The sequence below is a fragment of the Monopterus albus genome, unplaced genomic scaffold (assembly GCF_001952655.1).
Source record: "Monopterus albus unplaced genomic scaffold, M_albus_1.0 scaffold70.1, whole genome shotgun sequence".
Taxonomy (NCBI): domain Eukaryota; kingdom Metazoa; phylum Chordata; class Actinopteri; order Synbranchiformes; family Synbranchidae; genus Monopterus; species Monopterus albus.
This window is the reverse complement of record NW_018127950.1, coordinates 2,001,306-2,022,244: the sequence shown is the minus strand read 5'-3', so window position 1 is coordinate 2,022,244 and position 20,939 is coordinate 2,001,306. Positions and strand designations below refer to the sequence as shown.

General features: G+C 40.1%; 3 protein-coding genes across 5 annotated transcripts in view; all 3 read left to right on the top strand.

The window, feature by feature from the left end:
• LOC109963190 (glycylpeptide N-tetradecanoyltransferase 1) overlaps window positions 1-7,671 on the top strand; it is an 11,134-nt gene extending 3,463 nt beyond the window's left edge. The window contains exons 2-12 of the mRNA XM_020605534.1: window positions 2,956-3,055; window positions 3,425-3,569; window positions 3,683-3,801; window positions 4,787-4,878; window positions 4,970-5,086; window positions 5,286-5,456; window positions 5,540-5,648; window positions 5,740-5,910; window positions 6,017-6,181; window positions 6,267-6,404; window positions 7,085-7,671. Of these exons, the coding sequence (XP_020461190.1) occupies window positions 2,956-3,055; window positions 3,425-3,569; window positions 3,683-3,801; window positions 4,787-4,878; window positions 4,970-5,086; window positions 5,286-5,456; window positions 5,540-5,648; window positions 5,740-5,910; window positions 6,017-6,181; window positions 6,267-6,404; window positions 7,085-7,105 (1,348 nt within the window). The 3' untranslated portion in view covers window positions 7,106-7,671. The remainder of the gene's footprint in view (window positions 1-2,955; window positions 3,056-3,424; window positions 3,570-3,682; window positions 3,802-4,786; window positions 4,879-4,969; window positions 5,087-5,285; window positions 5,457-5,539; window positions 5,649-5,739; window positions 5,911-6,016; window positions 6,182-6,266; window positions 6,405-7,084) is intronic.
• Window positions 7,672-13,637: 5,966 nt separating this feature from the next.
• LOC109963184 (putative all-trans-retinol 13,14-reductase) lies at window positions 13,638-19,896 on the top strand. 2 transcript variants are annotated; one of them, XM_020605524.1, is made up of 11 exons: window positions 13,638-13,888; window positions 14,431-14,613; window positions 14,839-15,080; window positions 15,764-15,965; window positions 16,054-16,251; window positions 16,348-16,467; window positions 17,399-17,537; window positions 17,863-17,972; window positions 18,132-18,301; window positions 19,179-19,338; window positions 19,449-19,896. In XM_020605524.1, the coding sequence occupies exons 1-11, from the start codon at window positions 13,729-13,731 to the stop codon at window positions 19,595-19,597; spliced, it is 1,833 nt and encodes a 610-aa protein (XP_020461180.1). In that variant the 5' UTR covers window positions 13,638-13,728; the 3' UTR covers window positions 19,598-19,896. The 2 variants fall into 2 exon arrangements, with proteins under 2 accessions (XP_020461180.1, XP_020461181.1); XM_020605525.1 differs by lacking the exon at window positions 13,638-13,888 and adding an exon at window positions 14,119-14,193.
• Window positions 19,897-20,098: 202 nt separating this feature from the next.
• Window positions 20,099-20,939, top strand: part of cdk21 (cyclin-dependent kinase 21) — a 7,467-nt gene continuing 6,626 nt past the window's right edge. The window contains exons 1-2 of one of the 2 annotated variants that reach the window (XM_020605526.1): window positions 20,099-20,196; window positions 20,435-20,692. In XM_020605526.1, coding sequence (XP_020461182.1) covers window positions 20,463-20,692 — 230 coding nt within the window. In that variant the 5' untranslated portion in view covers window positions 20,099-20,196; window positions 20,435-20,462. The remainder of the gene's footprint in view (window positions 20,197-20,434; window positions 20,693-20,939) is intronic. The other variant, XM_020605527.1, reaches the window with a different exon arrangement.

Here is a 20,939-nt window from a genome sequence, read left to right as displayed (position 1 = left end):
TGTTGGTAATATTTGGGAAGTACAGTCTGTAAATTGCACTGGTTAAAGTCGCCTGCAGCGATAAATACAGCATCGGGGTGTGCTGATGACATCATAGAGTTTACTGAGAGCCGCAGAGGGATTAGCTCTTGGGCTAACATACACAGCAGCTAAAAACAGTAAATAGTGATGTTGAGAGCAACCACGCAGCATGTGGCGTACCTGACTGTTTATCCAGGGTTTCTGGTTGGGAAACCTCCTGACTTGTATGGTGGGCACAATGTTGTTGATACAGGTACTAATGTATCCAGTCACATACTCAGCATAATCCTGTACGCTGACAGAAAAGTTCCTTGAGGTTGCTGCAGCTTTGAACACATCCCAGTCTGTCTGGGTGAAACAGTCCTGCAGGGTGCCTTCAGTCTCTGGGGTCCAGAGTTTAATTTGTTTGGTGACAGGGTTTGTTTGTTTCAGTCTTTGTCTGTAAGCTGGATACAGGAACAAAGAAATGTGGTCAGAGCGTCTAGGGTGGGGGCGGGGTGCAGCCCTGTATGCTCCCCGTATGTTACTGTAAACATGATCCAGAGTGTTCTTGCCCTGGGTGGGAATGTTCACATTTTGGTAATATTTGGGAAGTACAGTCCGTAAATTGCACTGGTTAAAGTCACCTGCAGTGATAAATACAGCATCGGGGTGCGCTGTCTCTAGCGCGCTGATGACATCATATACTTTGCTGAGAGCCGCAGAAGGATTAGCTCTTGTGCTAACACAGCAGCCAGAAACACAGCACTATGCTCTCCTGCCAGATAATAGGGCCGGCATTTCAGCAATAAAAACTCTACATCTGGCAAACAGTGCTTATAAACAGTACGTACATCTCCATACCAAGAGTTATTGATAAACACACACACTGCCTCCTTTTACCTTCCCCGAAGCAGCAGTGCAGTCTCCCCAATGTACAGAGTGAGTCTCGAGCTGAATCACCGAATCCGGGACTTTGTCAGAAAGCCGAGTCTCGGTGAGAATTCGAGCACAACATTCTCTGATTTCCCATTGTGTTGAAATCCTAGCTCTTAGCTCATCCAATTTGTTTTCCAGAGACTGTACATTAGCTAGGAAGAGCTCTGTAATGGCGGTCAGGTAGCGCGAGCTTTTAGCCTAGCTGTTCTGGGGTCCGCCTGCTCACTCGTGCCTGGTGCTTCCGGGGCTCCCCAGGGGTGATAGCGGTGGTTGTTGTTGGTGCGGGAGCGAAGAATGAGTTGTAGCTCCAGTGGTATGAAACCAGTAAATTCCCAGTGGCAGCATGAGCTGGCGATATCCAGCAATGCCTGTCTGTTGTATGACAGCAGTGCATGACATTTGTGCACTGCATAAAGAGTACAAAACACACAAAAAGAAGAAAATAAAGAAAAAGCCGGCATTCAGGAGTGGAACGCGCAAACACGTCTGCCTCGGTGGGTGCCATGTTTGGTTGCCTACAAGTACAGATGGCCACTTACTCTTACAAGCGCTTCATTTTAACAATTGCATAATTAATTAAATTCTACCCAAGCCACCACTGCTATAAGAGGAATGTGACAGCTATATTCATTAATGTAAATGACACAGCTATGGGCCTTAGTGGTGCTCTTTTCCAGAAACACTTACTATTAACCAGCACACACAGAAACAGAATGGTTCTGCTTGTTAATTGGTACACTTTGTTAAAATGGAAACATGTGGAACAAGCTATTGAATGTTTTGTTGTTCATTTCCCTACTCTACACGTCCTGTACACAAGCGTAGATACTGTGCACTCATCTTCCAGAGGTCATTTGATTCACCATCTGTGCTGGTGCTACAAATACAGGCCAGTGCTTGGCCTCTCTCCTTTCTTGGACACTAAGGAGATTATCCTTGGTAAGTGTGCAGGCTTTCCCAGGCTAGAACCTGGGATAGATGGGGATCATGACACACAGACTGTGGGTGGGGGGGTTACAGGACTACCAGTGAATGCTATCACAATTGTCCTGTATCCCTGTAGTTCTTGTTTCTCAGCTCAAACTAGTGATAATGGCAACAGAGAAGGACACAGTCTACATATTTCTTTTACAACAGTTACAACAGTAACTTTGTTTCACTACTGTAATTGTGTTGGAAATAAAATGCAGTGAGTATAACCTTCACTTTTTAGGACAGTAGTATTCAGAGTTCATGTTTATGGAGCTCGTGTTTTTATTGTTTGTTTGATTGTTAACAGCATAACTCAAAAAGTAATGAACTGATTTTAATGAAATTCTTTAGCGAGGTAGGGTATGGCCCATGGAACAGTTGTTTACATTTTGGTGCTGATCGTTGTCATAATTTGTTTACAGGAATATTTTAAATTATTATTCACCATTGTTAGTGCTGCAGTCTCCGTGGCGCACACAGTGTTTTCCTTATAATCCTGTAAAGTCTAGACCTTATTATTATGTAAATTGCCCCAAGATGATTATTGTTATGAATTGGCACTACATATATAAAATTGAATTGAATTGCTTTCAAACTAATAAAGTGTGATAGTAAATTGAATATCTCTGGGTTTTGGACTGTTGGTTAATGAACATGAACACTGAATTGATCAAATCATTAATCAAGTAAATAATTAGCGTAGAGTAATTGACACTTGGGTCTATAGACTGCATAAAGGTTTCCTCTTTTAACCTGGCTGGTTTAGAATAGCTTTATTTCTATTTTTCCAGAAAACGTGTCCTTGTGTAGGGCCACATGATGCACATTTTAAATATATCAGATTTAGGCTGGTAAGATGGCTGGATGTTTAGTAATTTAGCACAAATACTGTATATTTAATGGATCTTTAATTATCCTGGCCATTTACTTTGAAAGCATATCATAGATAGAGATAAAAAAAAACATTTTGAACACATCATGGTTTTCTTCTAGGATGGTACTTTAACACTGTACCTTCTCTTTCTGTCTTGTTTCCGATGGCAGGGGTCTGGGTTACGACACTGGCGCCAAGAAGAAGAAAAAGAAGCAGAAAAAGAAGAAGAAGTCTGGTGCTACTGAAGCAGCTAGGGACTCCCTTGCCAAGGCACTAATTTCCTTTTTTTTTTTTTTTTTTTTTTTTGTAAAAGAGTAGCACATTTTAGATTTAAGTGTCATCCATCCAAAATATACAAAACAAAAATTCTAGTTCTGCTGCGATTGTCACCGTGGTTTAAAGTAAAGGCTGTGAAACACCTTTGAATTTATAACAATTTCTTGTAATAATCCACAGAAACATTTTCACTTTGTACTTTTCACTTTGACTTTCTACTAATGTATGACTTAAATGACTTAAAATATAACAATCGGGAAGAGAAAATGATGTTTTATTTGGGTGAACTGATCCTTTTAATAGTGTCGGTGTCTGTCTGTATTCCTCTTATTAAAATGCTGTTCTTCTTTACTTTCCAAACAGGTGAATTCTTTGCCAGCCGATAAGCTACAGGAGATCCAAAAGGCCATTGAACTGTTCTCTGTAGGCCAAGGCCCTGCCAAAACCATGGAGGAGGCGAGTCGGAGGACTTACCAGTTCTGGGACACACAACCTGTGCCCAAGCTAGGTGTGACATTTGACAGGGCTTTCACTTCTTTAAAGCTCAGAACCCACAAACAGATGAATTTCATGTGTCCCTGGTATCTTTGCTCCATGTCAAACTGTTTTGTTTTCCTTCAGGGGAGACGGTTACATCACATGGCTCTATTGAACCTGACAAAGACAACATTCGAGAGGAGCCCTACAGCCTCCCACAGGGCTTCAGCTGGGACACCCTCGATCTGGGGAACCCTGCCGTGGTAAGAAAATGTACAAGCACAACACAGTCATCCTAGTGATGCAGAGGTGGAGCTCAACCCTATTGCTGAGACATACAAACTTGATTTGGAGATGAAAACTATAATCGAAAAGGAAACAAAGTTGTAGCTCAAGTACAGAAATAAATGATTTCCTCAAGTTTCTGTGTGTGTATGTTATGAGTTATATTAACTGTTGTGTTAAAAAATAATTTCCCACATAAACAGGTAGGCTCATAGACTTTACATAATGCTACAGTATATGTACTATAATATTTTTTTCTTTTGGTAATATTAGTTTGCCTTTGGTACCACTTAGAGGATTTAACATTCAAAATAAACTGGTTTTCTGAACATACTGTTTATTTATTACAGTAGTCTTAAGCTTATTCACATTACAGTGGAAAAACTGGTTTTGCACTGCATGATCTGTGCTTGTCAGCACAAACTCCAGAAAGTCTTAGGGGCACTGTACAATGATGTGCCTTCTTAGCTACAATGCTAATGTCGCTGGCAGTAGATCACTGTGTTTTCGAGGCTCAAACTGTTTTATTTAAACAACCTTGGTAGCAGCACTTGCGTGCTGATGTTTAACTAGCTAAATAGGTTGTCTATCTTTGTCTGATTTCAATATGACGATCCTGTTATTGTGCACTTTATGAAATTCAGAAACACTGGTTACATGCTGTAAACTGAGATTCTACGATTATGGGCGCAGTCATGGCAAAATAGATCACATGTCAGTTCAAGCAGTGATTGGCTACGCGGGCAAAAGTAAACGCAACCGAGATCAGAGTTCATCAAATTTGGATTTTCAGTGCACCCTGCTCTTTGCTGTGCACTGCGGACGTTCACGTAGAGCGTGTGTGATGCACCATATACACGACAATGGCGAAGTGCGAGGAAAAAGCAGTTTTTCCGTTGTAATGTGAACGCGCCATTATGTTTTTAAAGTCATGACTTAATGTCAGATTCTGCCTAAAACTAGCTCAAGGAGCTTTACACCCTTCTCAATGAGAACTATGTGGAGGATGACGACAACATGTTCAGATTTGACTACTCCCCTGACTTCCTGCTATGGTAATGATTTTTTTTTTTTTTTTTCTCAGATAGAGGTGATGGTATCATAGTAAACTGTTACTCAGCTGACTGACCTGACATTTTCTCTCAGGGCTCTACGCCCCCCTGGCTGGTTGCCTCAGTGGCATTGTGGAGTGAGGGTCAACTCCAACCAGAAGCTGGTGGGCTTCATCAGTGCCATTCCTGCCACCATTCGCATCTATGACATGTAAGTTAACACAGCAGGACATTATAGAAATATATTGTAATAAATCAAATAAATGTCATGCTACAAGAAATAAGTAAATGTATATTTCTGTTTAAAAGTTGTATTCAGTATTATCATAAATGTTTTTTTTATAATTTGCTGTCGTTATATATAGAATAATTTGCCATGTGCAATAACTGATGTTGTCTTGTGTTTTTAGAGAAAAGAAAATGGTTGAGATCAACTTCCTCTGTGTCCATAAGAAGCTTCGCTCCAAACGCGTTGCTCCGGTTCTCATCAGAGAAATCACCAGACGGGTCAACCTGCAGGGCATCTTTCAGGCTGTGTACACTGCTGGAGTGGTACTGCCCAAACCTGTTGGCACATGCAGGTGGGTCTGACAGAGAAACAATCTTTCTTTTTCTTCTTTTCCAGTGTTAATCAGTACTCAGCTGATCGTATTTCTTTGCACAGGTACTGGCATCGCTCTTTGAACCCACGCAAACTGATCGAGGTGAAGTTCTCCCACCTGAGCAGGAACATGACTATGCAGCGCACCATGAAGTTGTACCGTCTGTCTGAGGTTGATGAAAACACACATTTACAATATGTCTATAACAAGGACTTCTTCCATAACGCCTTTATTCTTGTCTTCCCCGTCCTCTCTCCTCCAGGCCCCAAAAACTACAGGTCTGAGGCCAATGACTAAGAAGGATGTGCCAATTGTGCACCGCCTCCTCCACGAATACCTGAGCCAGTTTAACTTGGTGCCTGTCATGAACCAGGAAGAGGTGGAACACTGGCTCCTACCCCGGGAGAACATTATCGACACATACCTGGTGGAGGTAAATAATATGTCAAAGTTTTATCAGATACGCTGTCTTCAAACCATCCTTCTGGTGTGGTGTTCGCTGAGAGGTGTCATAAAAGTCAGTGTTGTTCTCTTGACAGAACGATGGAAAGATGACAGATTTCCTGAGTTTCTACACACTGCCATCTACCATCATGAACCACCCTGTGCATCGCAGTCTAAAAGCAGCATACTCCTTCTACAATGTGCACACCACCACCCCTCTGCTCGACCTGATGTCTGATGCCCTCATCCTGGCCAAGTCGGTATGTTCCTCTTCAATCAGTGCATTCGTGTCCTGTTAAATGTTTACTCTCAGGAAACTAATGAATTTTTTTCTTCTTTATCCAGAAAGGGTTCGATGTCTTCAATGCACTGGATCTAATGGAAAACAAAACTTTTTTGGAGAAGCTTAAGTTCGGCATTGGTGATGGGAACCTACAGTATTATCTGTACAATTGGAAGTGTCCCAGTATGGGGGCCGAAAAGGTATTTTTCTTCTGGGATGAGCTATTTTTACAATGGCAGTGGTCTACCTCAGGGTTTCTGGAGATGATGAAGTCTGGGGGGGGAAAGCACTGAATTCACTTTCCTCAAATAGGGCCTTGCAAGAGATTAAAGTTTAAAATTTCATTTACAGCACTATTAAATACTTCCTTTTGCCTGGTGTAGTTGTAAAACTTTTCATGGTGGTGGACATTAGACACAGAAATGGAGTTGTTTTAATAGTGGGATGTGTTCCAGGAGATGATTTTGTTCTTGTGAGGATTTGGTCAGCAGTCGGATAAATACTACCTTACGCTACATTAACATGGAAGCCCATTGCTTTACTGTTGGCAGGTGTCAGCTTTAGCAAAGAAATTTAAATGAATTTAGAATTTTTCATTGGTTAATCCATTCACGTTTTTTCTGATACAGTATATTTAGCTATATCAGTAGGAATTATTATCTCACACTGCTAGGAAGAACTGAAAAGTAAAATGATAAATAATTCTAGCCTGTCTCTACTGGGTTTCTGTCACACTTTGGCCGGTTTGACCATGAGAGACGTATTAAAGTGTATTCTGTGTGCTATTAAAAAGTCTTGAGTGTAACCCTGAAGAAACCCTGTGACCTTAAGTTTCCCCACAATCCATGTAACCTAACAGCTCTGCCTTCTTCTGTCTCAGGTTGGGTTGGTGCTGCAGTGACATCCTTTACGCCATAAATAAGTGTCATCCACGGGTCAGGAGACCATACCATCGCGCTGACCACCTGACAGATGGGAGTTATGACTTCAGGAAAGGAAAGCCCACCGCCCATTTTTACTTTTTGACCTTTTGAAGTTTGACCTGCACTACTGCTGCCAGGCGGGGGGGGGGCCGGGGAGAGTCTTCAGCTCTTCCTCCTCACTCAGTCACATGGACCTTAAGCCGTTGTAGTTACCATCACAAACTACCATATGAAATCTGAGAGCTGTCTTGATTATACCAAACACACACACAAGAACGGTTTGTACAGATCACTGTATACCAAACACTCACTGCTGGCATACCTACGATGCATGTAAATAATATCAAACATAACTGCAGGTTATTCCCTGACACATACAGACTAGAACTTACGGTTTTATTCCTAAATGTTGGAAGTGCTTTTTGCAATTAAAATAAATCTGTCATCCTTACGTTTTAGAGAAAAAAAAAATCAATGATCAAGAAATATTTTAAAGAGGACAAGGCTCAAAAGATGAGGTAATAAATACCAAAAGTGGACACCAGTTAAGGGCTTTGTTAAGAATTATCTTCTCATGCTTGATCTAGTGTCATTTTTATTTTTCTCATCACACTCTATGTTCTACCAGTCAGTATGGAGATGTGTCAGCACTGCTAGAAGATGATGTGTATATGCCAGATTCGGTCGCCTTCTGGAAGTCTTGTCATCTTTATTAACATTCATGACCCTCTCCCCCACTAACTGAAGAAGCCGAGAAAGAAACGGACTAATCCTGCTGGACCAGCTCAGTTGGAAATGAATTCAAATCATTTTGGACGAGCTTGGGACTGCTGCTGACGAATGGAAGGCGTTCTGGTGGGGTTTACTCAACCTGCTGATCAGCAGGGATCAAATTTGTAATGACACTTGATTTAATCATGCTCCAGTTTCAATGTTCACCCTTCTGAACTGTTACTTTGATATAGTGTATGATCCCCAGAGGTCTTCAATGGCTTATGTCAAAATTAGAAACTGAAAGCAAAGACCTTTTGAGCTCATGATGCAGGTTTTCCTTGAGGAAATCACACAGGAAGTCTTAAAAATTGTCTTAAAATACGTGCTTACTGTCCTATATGCCCTCTGGTGTGCAGGGCAGGACCACCACTCCTGTCTGTTGTGGGCCAGTCTCTGAATAGGACCCCAGGTGTGTTTCCAAAAAAAAAGTTCTAATAAAAGGCACCCACCAAAAAAAAAAAAGATCTGGCAACTACTTTACACACACACAGAGCAAACATGTCAGGCTCTTTGTGTGTTTTTTATTTTATGAACTCTAAAAACATGAGAACAAACATTACTTTAAACAAACTTGAAAGACTGTCAAGGGTACCTTTCACCTTGGACAGCATCCAACGCCATACACTGATCACATGATACACATCATTTCAAGTCTGTGTTCAGGATAGATGTTGGAGCTGGGCGCATGATCAGCAGGCAGGACATTGTGCAGGGTGGGTGGTGATGATGACTGAGGAAATGCTCCCACTTAAAGTGTTTCTTATGTAAATTGTTGGTCTGTTTGCAAACGGATGTAACACAACAATGGGTCTCAAGATGTTTTAATGCAGGAAACAAATGTGAAGATGCAGGTGATTTTTGTTTTTACTCACTGAGCAAAAAAATAAAATCTAGAAGTTCCATCTATTATGTACACCGCATATCTTGAGGAGGGTCGCGGGACTGGAGCCGAGTCCAGCTGCCATTGCAAATCGTATGTCTTATCTGCTTTAAGTGTTTATTTAATATACCCTTGATAGGATATAAATTATATTAAATTTTGCTTACTTAATATGCGGAAAAATTTTAATCTTGATTTACACAAGTATGCACGATTATGAGACAATGCGGCACTAGACACAGAGACCACGTCTGATTATTACTTAACCATCAGTATAACCATAACAAGTGACCATGCCCTACAAAGATGTGGTATTTAGAAAATAAAAAACTGTGTGGGCTACACCCTGGACAGGTCACTTGGAGACAGACAACACACAAACCCACAGCCACTTTAGTGTCACCGATCATCATAAGCCACATCTCTTTGGACTGTGGGAGGAAGCCAGAGTAACTGGAGAAAACCCACACAAGCACAGGGAGAACACGCAAACTCTGCACAGACACCCGACTGGCCAGGGCAACGAACGCTAAACCTTCTTGCTGTGAGGGGACAGTACTAACCACTGCATCACCATCCTCCCCAACCTGGAAGTTGCTTTGAGGTTTTTGCATATTTTGTCAAAGGTACAGTATCCTTAAGTCAATTAAAATGTGCCTGGGGGATCAAGAGGTTAGGGGCCCCTGGACATATGGGCGGTGCTTTATCATGGACGTGTAAATGGTGTGTAAAACGACTGAGTTTAGGGTCAGATTCACATTTGGTCTTTAAACTTTGTGTGGCGATTATTTTTGTTGCTTTGGTGATAGTACTATTAAACTGTCTTCAGCAGCTCTGGGCCCAATTCGTCTGTTGTTATTCCAGCTTCTCTAACCTAGTAACGCCGTGGGTACAATGTAGGTAATGTGTACCCTCGTGTCCTGCGCCACAGCCTACACTGTAGTGCTTCACATTATGTCACATTAGCAGTAACCAGAGCTTTCTAATGGATTGACAAACATACTCATTAGTCATCAAACTCATTTTTATTGATTTTGTTTTAAGGCCTCCTGGTTAAATGAAAACATATATGTTCACTAGCCTGTTATTGTGTTTGTACAGATTGAGTACATTGATGCTGGAACCCCCATCACAAATGCATACTACCTTGGAGCAGCCAAAGGTGAAATCTACGGAGCAGATCATTGCATTTCCCGGTTCAGCCCTGAACTCGGTGCTACAGTGAGACCTCAGACTCCACTGAAGAACCTCTATCTGACAGGTCAGTCTGTCCGCACTGTGTAGCTTATTATCAAGCCAGTGTTGTGAGGTTGTTTTTATTTCCTTCACAGCATCCTCTGTATTTCACAAGTCAGGATGTGTTTCTGTATGCTCCCACCTGTGGCTCAGCCATACTCAACCGCAGCCTCTTTCTAGATGGTGCTGCCCTGGCATAGAAGTCAAAATTGATTAATGGCAAACCGAAAGGGGAGTAACAGTCTGACAACATTCAGCTGAGTGGCTGCTATATAGTGTAATTAACCATTAAGTGTTTTTGCACTTAACTCTATGCCTAATTGTTTAATATGCAGAGGTGGAAAGTAACTAACTACATTTACTCAAGTATTTTCATTTTCTGCCACTTCATACTTGCATTTTAGAGGGAAATATTGTACTTTTTCCTCTACTACATATATTGGATAACTTTAGTTACTAGTCACTTTACAGAATCAGATTAACCCCACAAAATACAGTAAGAGTTTATTGATCCAAGTAGGAAATTCAAAAGATACCCACCAGTACTTCAGATTACAAGTATAAAAGGTAGTTTATTTAGCTCCACCATTACCAGCTGCAACATTAAAGTGATGAACACTATAATGCATCTATAATGCATCAATAATTATAATAAAATAATATGATATACATCAATCTAAAATGTGCCATTCTACATGATGAGTACTTTTACTTTTGGTACTTTCAGTATATTTTGATGCAAATACTTTTGTACTTTTACTTAAGTAAAATTTTGCATCTGGGTGCTCCAGATGCTTCCTCCTACAGTCCAAAGACATGCAGCTTAGGTTGAATGGCAATTCTAAATTGCTCTCAGCAGTGTGTGTGGTTGTTTGTTTACATGTCAGCCATTGTCAGCTGGGATTGGCTCCAGCCCCTTCAAGACCCTGCTCAGGAATAGATAATGGATGGATGGATGGACTTTTACTTGTAACAGAGTATTTTTACATTGCGGTATTGCTACTTTTACTTTTACTTTTAGTTCTTCCACCGCTGTCAATTTGTTTCATTTGCACTTTGTAGCAAGTTTACAAAAACCTTGCTAGTTGATAATAAAGGGTACAAAAATCATTTGGCTTTGCTCTATGGTGTGCTGTGTATATTTTGCACATTGTTTTCTCAACAGGTAATAAAGTATTTCTGTATTGATTGATTATTCACAGTTTTTTATTTTCTAAATACCACATCTTTGTAGGACATGGTCACTTGTTATGGTTATACTGATGGTTGTTAAGTAATAACCAGACGTGGTCTCTGTGTCTAGTGCCGCATTGTCTCATAATCGTGCATACTTGTGTAAATCAAGATTAAAATTTTTCCGCATATTAAGTATGCAAAAATTTAATACCATTTATATCCTATCAAGGGTATATTAAATAAACACTTAAAGCAGATAAGACATAGGATTTGCAAAAATGAACCCTAGTTCGTTTCGAAAACGTTACGTTAGTATTACTGACTGTAGATCATGTTGGCAATCCTGACAAAATTGATTATTTTTGTACGTATTTTAATTATAATATTTTTAGTTTTATGCTTTTTAAAAATCGCTGAGATTACATAGACCATTTTTTCAATGAACCCGTCAAACACTAAAGCATCGTGGTTTTCGTCGCTTTGCTCTTTTTTAAAAACGAGGCGTCGATTGGTTGAAATTGTCTGACGCGTAGCGAAGAAAGGCTGTAATTGGTTGGTGCCTTGATTGTGTTTGTACAGATTGAGTACATTGATGCTGGAACCCCCATCACAAATGCATACTACCTTGGAGCAGCCAAAGGTGAAATCTACGGAGCAGATCATTGCATTTCCCGGTTCAGCCCTGAACTCGGTGCTACAGTGAGACCTCAGACTCCACTGAAGAACCTCTATCTGACAGGTCAGTCTGTCCGCACTGTGTAGCTTATTATCAAGCCAGTGTTGTGAGGTTGTTTTTATTTCCTTCACAGCATCCTCTGTATTTCACAAGTCAGGATGTGTTTCTGTATGCTCCCACCTGTGGCTCAGCCATACTCAACCGCAGCCTCTTTCTAGATGGTGTTGCCCTGGCAAAGAAGTCAAAATTGATTAATGGCAAACCGAAAGGGGAGTAACAGTCTGACAACATTCAGCTGAGTGGCTGCTATATAGTGTAATTAACCATTAAGTGTTTTTGCACTTAACTCTATGCCTAATTGTTTAATATGCAGAGGTGGAAAGTAACTAACTACATTTACTCAAGTATTTTCATTTTCTGCCACTTCATACTTGCATTTTAGAGGGAAATATTGTACTTTTTCCTCTACTACATATATTGGATAACTTTAGTTACTAGTCACTTTACAGAATCAGATTAACCCCACAAAATACAGTAAGAGTTTATTGATCCAAGTAGGAAATTCAAAAGATACCCACCAGTACTTCAGATTACAAGTATAAAAGGTAGTTTATTTAGCTCCACCATTACCAGCTGCAACATTAAAGTGATGAACACTATAATGCATCTATAATGCATCAATAATTATAATAAAATAATATGATATACATCAATCTAAAATGTGCCATTCTACATGATGAGTACTTTTACTTTTGGTACTTTCAGTATATTTTGATGCAAATACTTTTGTACTTTTACTTAAGTAAAATTTTGCATCTGGGTGCTCCAGATGCTTCCTCCTACAGTCCAAAGACATGCAGCTTAGGTTGAATGGCAATTCTAAATTGCTCTCAGCAGTGTGTGTGGTTGTTTGTTTACATGTCAGCCATTGTCAGCTGGGATTGGCTCCAGCCCCTTCAAGACCCTGCTCAGGAATAGATAATGGATGGATGGATGGACTTTTACTTGTAACAGAGTATTTTTACATTGCGGTATTGCTACTTTTACTTTTACTTTTAGTTCTTCCACCGCTGTCAATTTGTTTCATTTGCACTTTGTAGCAAGTTTACAAAAACCTTGCTAGTTGATAATAAAGGGTACAAAAATCATTTGGCTTTGCTCTATGGTGTGCTGTGTATATTTTGCACATTGTTTTCTCAACAGGTAATAAAGTATTTCTGTATTGATTGATTATTCACAGTTTTTTATTTTCTAAATACCACATCTTTGTAGGACATGGTCACTTGTTATGGTTATACTGATGGTTGTTAAGTAATAACCAGACGTGGTCTCTGTGTCTAGTGCCGCATTGTCTCATAATCGTGCATACTTGTGTAAATCAAGATTAAAATTTTTCCGCATATTAAGTATGCAAAAATTTAATACCATTTATATCCTATCGAGGGTATATTAAATAAACACTTAAAGCAGATAAGACATAGGATTTGCAAAAATGAACCCTAGTTCGTTTCGAAAACGTTACGTTAGTATTACTGACTGTAGATCATGTTGGCAATCCTGACAAAATTGATTATTTTTGTACGTATTTTAATTATAATATTTTTAGTTTTATGCTTTTTAAAAATCGCTGAGATTACATAGACCATTTTTTCAATGAACCTGTCAAACACTAAAGCATCGTGGTTTTCGTCGCTTTGCTCTTTTTTAAAAACGAGGCGTCGATTGGTTGAAATTGTCTGACGCGTAGCGAAGAAAGGCTGTAATTGGTTGGTGCCTTGACAAGGAAGTAAATAGTTTGACAAAAGTAGGATTAGAGCGTTAGATCGGTCAGATTCATACTTGTTTTATAAACAACCACAATGATGATTGTTGTGGGGATTGTTGTTGTGGCTTTGGCCATATTTCTATTAAAATATGTCTTCAGCAGCTCTGGGCCCAATCCTTTCGAGATAGATACTCGAGAATCGTTGAAGAAGAGGGTTTATGACAAGAAAGAGAAAAAGAAAGTGCTGAAACAAGGTTCGTTGAATAATCATTTTCGTTATTTACGTTGTTTGACTTAGTTTTGTTTGACTGAAATTCATCCAAATAATAACGTGTTGACATATAAAGGGGATGTGTTCACTAAAAACAGCAGATAAGGTGATGTTTACCTTGTTTATGCAAAACGCAGATTTTCAGATGAGCGCGTGTGCAAAAAACAGCAGATAAGGTGATGTTTACCCTGTTTATGCAAAACGCAGATTTTGGTACGTGTGGTTTTTGAGGTCGAGAGACCATGATTAAATGAATTAAAAATAAATATCAAGGAAAGCATTATAAAGGTAAGAGGGAATAAGATGGTGACAGGTAGAGTTCATGTTGAAATTAATATAAAATTATGTGTATGAATTGAACTATTATATTATAAGATATATTTGCAAAGAAATTTCCCACTTTATCACCCAAACTCATCTTTTCTTGCTCATACAGTAAACATTTTTTCTCATCCCACAATCCTTAGGTTTATTGTTTTGTCCTCTGTCATGCTGTTGTTTGAATGTGTTTTTGTCCTTCTTTAGGTTTCATGGCCAGTAAAGTACCTGACAACATAGATGCCATTGTCATTGGCAGTGGGATTGGTGGGCTTGGACTCGCAGTGTTGCTGGCCAAAGTTGGAAAGAAAGTCCTGGTTCTGGAGCAGCATGATCGGGCCGGAGGATGCTGCCACACGTTCACTGAGAAAGGCTTTGAGTTTGATGTTGGTAAGAAGGATGGCTATAGTGTCTTTATTTATTTACCAATATATCATATCTAAAATCTTGCAAAGGCTGGTTCTGGCAGGCTATGAAATACAGAATTGTATGTCCTGGGGAATAAAAACGACTTTTTTCCCAATGAAAAGATTTAAAAATATGTTTCATTCAAGGTGAGAGATGAAAGTCTTTGTTTTGGTTTTGTCCACATATTGTCTTCCTTCCTTTCCTCAGGAATCCACTACGTGGGGAACCTGCAGGATCATGAGCCGTTCCGCTGCATGTTAGATCAGATGACTAATGGACAGCTGCAGTGGGAACCTCTGGAGAATCCGTTTGACCATGTAGTTCTTGGACCTCCAGAAAACCGCCGCCATTACCCCATCTACAGCGGCAGGACCCGCTTTGCCGAGGAGCTGAATAAGTGTTTCCCTGGAGAGGAGAAGGCCATTGATGAGTACATTAAACTGGCTGTGGTAGGATTTTTTTGCATTACAGATTGTGATCAGGTGGTTTAGAGTATCAGGCTGAAATGCTGCTTGTCTGCAGCTTCAGTGCAAACACTTATTTTCTTATGAAGGCCCTTTATTTGCTTATTTAGATGTGCAAACATCTTTGTTCCTACAGCACAGTGCTATGCAACTGTGCTGATGGTGTCACTAATATTCCTCTAGGGCTCAAAGCTCAAATGAAATGTCTAAGTATTTGGAAAGGTCTTCTATAACTAAAACACTACATCATTTTATTCTCATCCAGAGTTGTATTAGCAATTTGCTTTGACATGCAGATAAAGGAAAGTCATTTTCTTTATCTGTGTGGAGTTACTTTAGTTCATCTGTTCATTTTTTCATTATTTTTTGTTCTTTATTGACTCATAGCAGTTTTCAAGAAGTAACTTCCAGGTGCAATAAAACAAAAACAAGGAGAAACAAAAAGTAACTAGCATTACCACCTTGTTGTATGTCTCTGCTCACCAGTCAAGGTTACAGGAATGGGACAGTCATCCTTGATTTTGAGTGGATATTTGTGACTGGTTGATGGAGGCAGAAAATATATTTTACTGTATAGTCTGTAGGATGAAATCACACAGAAAGTGAGTGTTGTTTGTGTCTTTGTCAGTCTGTTATAGCTGTCTGTGTGCCTTGTCTTTTGTCTCCAGAAAACTGCATGTGGCATTTGGTTCCTCGCTCTATTGAAGCTCTGCCCTGTCACCATAGCCAAGTTCCTGATCTATACTGGTCTAGTCAAACATCTGTCCTCCTTTTTTCACATGGCGCCCCGCAGTGTGAAAGAAGTGGTCACTCAGCTAACAGAGAACAAGGACCTCCAGGCTGTCTTCACCTACATTTTTGGCACCTACGGTAGGCCCTGGCTGCAGTTCTGTTGGAGTTATCACATTATTTCATCAGTATTCAGCTCATAGTCTTGGTTTTCTTCTTTGGACTGCAGGTAACATACCAAAAGATGGCAGTTTTGCTATGCACAGCTTGTTAGTCAATCACTACCTAAATGGGGCCTGGTACCCTAAAGGTGGAGCCAGTGAAATTGCCTACCATATGATTCCCATTATTGAGAAAGCTGGTGGTGCTGTTCTAGTTCGAGCCCCAGTCCACCGTATCTTGTTCAATGAGGCCAAGGAAGCTTATGGTTGGTGTGATTTCATCAGTTTCTCTATCACCAATCCCAGCATGCAGCTCCCACAGGGACAAGATTCATTGTGGTTGATTGTTATTGTGATTTCAGGGGTGAGTGTCATGAAAGGTCAGGAGGAAATACAAATCCGTGCACCTATGGTCATTTCTGATGCTGGTATCTTCAACACCTACCAGAAGCTGCTGCCTAAAGACCTCCAGGCCACGCCAGGTTGGAGAGAAATTTGTGCTGCAACAAAGGAATATTTTCATTACTGATTTAGTTTTTTCAATAAATTTTTTACATATTTTGTCTATGAAAATGTCTCAGAGCCCAAAGTGATATATTGAACCCAAAGATATTCATTTTACAACTAGACAGCACTCAGAGAGTGCAAACCTCTGCCATAGGGAAACTCAGCTTCCTCATAATGCCATAAAAGCAAGATTATTGCTTTACCATGAAAACCCACTGCTGGACTTTGAAATGATGCTCATAGCAATATTAGTTTGAAAGTTGTTCAAGAAAAGACAAAGACTGGTATAAACATAACCCCCCCACCCTTGGCAGAGGTAATTATATAAACTAGAGAGAAGAAGTTGGAACTTGGGAGTATTTGGTGGCTTTGCTGGAAATATAAATTAACCCTCAGTGCAATACCTGTGTATATATACATTGTACAGATTATATAGAGGTCTCTAGTTTTAAGTACTCTATTTTTATCCCTATTTATCTCATTTCAATGAACATTCCTTTGTTGTCTGCATTGTTACTGTCTATTTATACTGCATTTTCTGCATTGTTTGCACTGTTTGTTGATGTTAATACCGCTATTTTGTTATATTACACAGCCTTATGCTGGTTTACTGTTTTGCACATTGAGAGCTGATGTACCTGAGTCAAATTCCTTGTGTGTCCATCACACCTGGCCAATAAAGCTGATTCTGATTCTTCTGATTATGACAGTGGAACAGTATATGGACCTTTGGGCTTAGAAGTTGTTGTCCATTAATTATCTGTTGTAGTTGTAGCCTGAGTACTAGAGGAAATGACTTTTAAATGGAGTTCAACAGGAAAAAAGACATTCATTTTTTTTAAGGTTAGTTTCTTAAATGTTTGTTGTGTGAGTTGTCGTGTATGACGTGATGCTCCTGCCTTACAGCCATCCAGAAGCAGCTAAGTATGATGAAGAGAGGTGAAGGCTGTCTGAGTGCTTTTCTCGGTCTGACTGGAACCAAGGAGGAGCTGGGCCTGAAGGCAGACAACTACTGGATCTTTGCCGAGAACAATTTTGAGGAATTGTATGTTGTCTTGAATCTTATTATTCTTATTTGATCTGTGTGTGTAGACCTAATGAGACGGGGTGTATGATATGTATGAGGGGGATAAAATACAGTGATTGTAGAGATTCTAGCCACAGCAAAAATACAACGATTGTGTAAGAAATCATGTAGATTGCATCTTCCAAATCAATTTGACTGGTCAATCACTTACTGAGTTCAAATACACTTTACTCATAATGGAAATGTGAGTGGTGCAGGTTTACTGTCCAGCAGTTAGTTATATGCTGTCGGGAATGTAGCCTTAAGCTTTTGAAGCCATCTGAAATGCTTCAGTCTTTTGCAGGATGGAGAACTATATGAATGGAAAGAGAGAAGAGTCTGCCAAAAACATCCCTTTTCTGTTTGTCGCCTCTCCATCAGCTAAAGATTCTACATGGGCAGAAAGATCACCAGGTAAATGTGAAGCAGCATGTCAGCTTTTCCTCCACCACTAACAGTACTATGCTGAAGCTTAGTTCATGCATTGGATTCTGTGCAGTATAGAAAGCCAGTTGTCTGTATTGTCTAGTTTTTTTATTTAACGCCAGCACTCTTATTTTTAATTTACACTAGGCAAGTCCACCATAAGTGTGGTCAGCTTTGCTAAGTACGAGTGGTTTGAGGAGTGGAAGGACGAAAAAGTGACAAACAGAGGGGCGGACTACAAAGAGCTGAAACAGGCTTTCATTGACTCGATTCTGGAGGTGATTATGGATGTCTTCCCTAAGATAACCAGAGACAAGGTAAAGTTTGTGTTTGCTGTGTGACATGCTTGTTGTGACTAACTCTGGTCATAGTCATATAATCACAGAGCACTGAGATTTATCACAGACAGTAAAGCTGTTATCACTCATCATTGTTCTTGCTATGTTCAGGTCATTTTATCCTTGTTAACCTGACACACACATGCTACAGCATAAAGCCTTTCCTGGATGACACCCACCATATCTAAGTAAATCCATTCACCAATACATGCATGAACAGTTATGCTTTTTGTTTTCAGGACTCAGTTTTAGTAACGATTTGACTGGACCCAGTAAAATAGGATGTATGTCCTGAAATCTTTTGCAAAGTTAGTTCACTCTGAATTTAAAGGTGCATTAAAGCTATAGTCAGAAATTCTAGCAAAAGAATGTTTACATTATGATCACCAAGTACACAGATCCACAAGTCATTTCAGTTAGGATCTTGTGCTAATTGGCAGAAATTAGTCAGCATGACTCCGATCCTTTTTTCACCTATAATAGAGCGAGCACAGCCACCTGGGGTTTGTGGAGCACACAAACTGAACACACACAGAACTGGGCAGAACTATCTCCACTATCTTATCTCAGTGACTGTGGGACATGACGCGATGTGTCTCAGCTTCTGTTGTTATTCCAGCTTCTCTAACCTAGTAACGCCGTGGGTACAATGTAGGTAATGTGTACCCTCGTGTCCTGCGCCACAGCCTACACTGTAGTGCTTCACATTATGTCACATTAGCAGTAACCAGAGCTTTCTAATGGATTGACAAACATACTCATTAGTCATCAAACTCATTTTTATTGATTTTGTTTTAAGGCCTCCTGGTTAAATGAAAACATATATGTTCACTAGCCTGTTATTGTGTTTGTACAGATTGAGTACATTGATGCTGGAACCCCCATCACAAATGCATACTACCTTGGAGCAGCCAAAGGTGAAATCTACGGAGCAGATCATTGCATTTCCCGGTTCAGCCCTGAACTCAGTGCTACAGTGAGACCTCAGACTCCACTGAAGAACCTCTATCTGACAGGTCAGTCTGTCCGCACTGTGTAGCTTATTATCAAGCCAGTGTTGTGAGGTTGTCTTTATTTCCTTCACAGCATCCTCTACATTCCAGTCTCTTATGTATTTGCATCACAGGTCAGGATGTGTTTCTGTGTGGCTTCGCCGGTGCTCTCGCTGGAGCTCTCACCTGTGGCTCAGCCATACTCAACCGCAGCCTCTTTCTAGATGGTGTTGCCCTGGCAAAGAAGTCAAAATTGATTAATGGCAAACCGAAAGGGGAGTAACAGTCTGACAACATTCAGCTGAGTGGCTGCTATATAGTGTAATTAATCAATCTAAATCCCTGCAGTTGATATTAAAGGGTACAAAAATAATTTGGATGCTCTTTGATCTCTGGCATCCTGTGTATATTGTTCACCATTTTTCCTCAGTATGCAATAAATAATATCTGTTGATTCACCCTTTTTCTGCAACATGGTAACTTGTAATGATTAGTCACTGTTTACAAGTGGTTTAACTTTAAAAGCTTATATCTCAATACATAAATCACTATTGCTTTGAGAGTTGTTACAACGGTGTAAACGCAATATTTGTAAGCTAACTTGGAAAACAACGATTTCTGTAACAATAAACATTTCTGGTTGTTTTGCTTATGTGCCGTGGACCCTGTCTGTCCGCACTTGAACGCAGCATGTTTAACAATGACGGGGAGCGTGTTTAAGAGGAGCAGGACTACCCAAAATGTAGATTTTGAGCTTTCTGATTAGTTGGCAAATAAAGGGGGTGTGATTTCCTTATAACTTAGTGATTTTGGCGACAGTTATGCACCGACGTCTCCCTGCAGGCAGTGGCATGGAGGGGAAAGTGTGCTCTGCTGTCTGAGGTAAAGTAAACCACATGGTACTGTTCCAACAAGTCTGAAATTAAACACGTCAGTTGCATGAAAACAAAGTTGTTACAAGTGGTGTGTGGCTGTGATAATTACGTCGTAGCCAACCTGCAAGCCTCAGTTTATGCAGAGCCTCGGTAGCTAAGTTAGCTTACTCTGATATTAAGTCGACTGCAGGTCAAAACCACATGTGTGGCTGTTGTCATCCTAAAGTAGATATTTTTCTATAAAGTTCAGGTTTATTGTGAATTTGGAGGACAATGGAACCCAGCACTAAACCTTTGTCCTACGAGCTCCTGGTGGAAATTGGGAAAGGCTCCTACGGTAAAGTGTACAAAGCCAGAGAGATGGGGGAGAAACAGCGCCTCCTGGCGGTGAAGAAATTCAACACCCGCGTAGACACTTCAGAAACCGGAATCCCTGCCTTCATCATCCGAGAGGTGGCGCTGCTGTGTAAAATGAAATACTTCAACCATCCCAACATAGTCAAGTAAGCGAGAGTGGAGGAAATGTCAAGGGTGGTGGATAATTTGCTGGAGTGTGTGACTGTAGAAATACTCGTGGAAAAAAAGAAAAATGTTGTAATAAGCTGTATTTATAGAGCACCTGGAGCCAGCATAGAAAAATTTAATGACTGGATGGAAGAAAATTACTTGACAATAAGTCATAAATTAATGTTCATATGTGGGGACTTCAATATAGATTTGTTAAATCCTAACAAGCACACAGGAACTGAG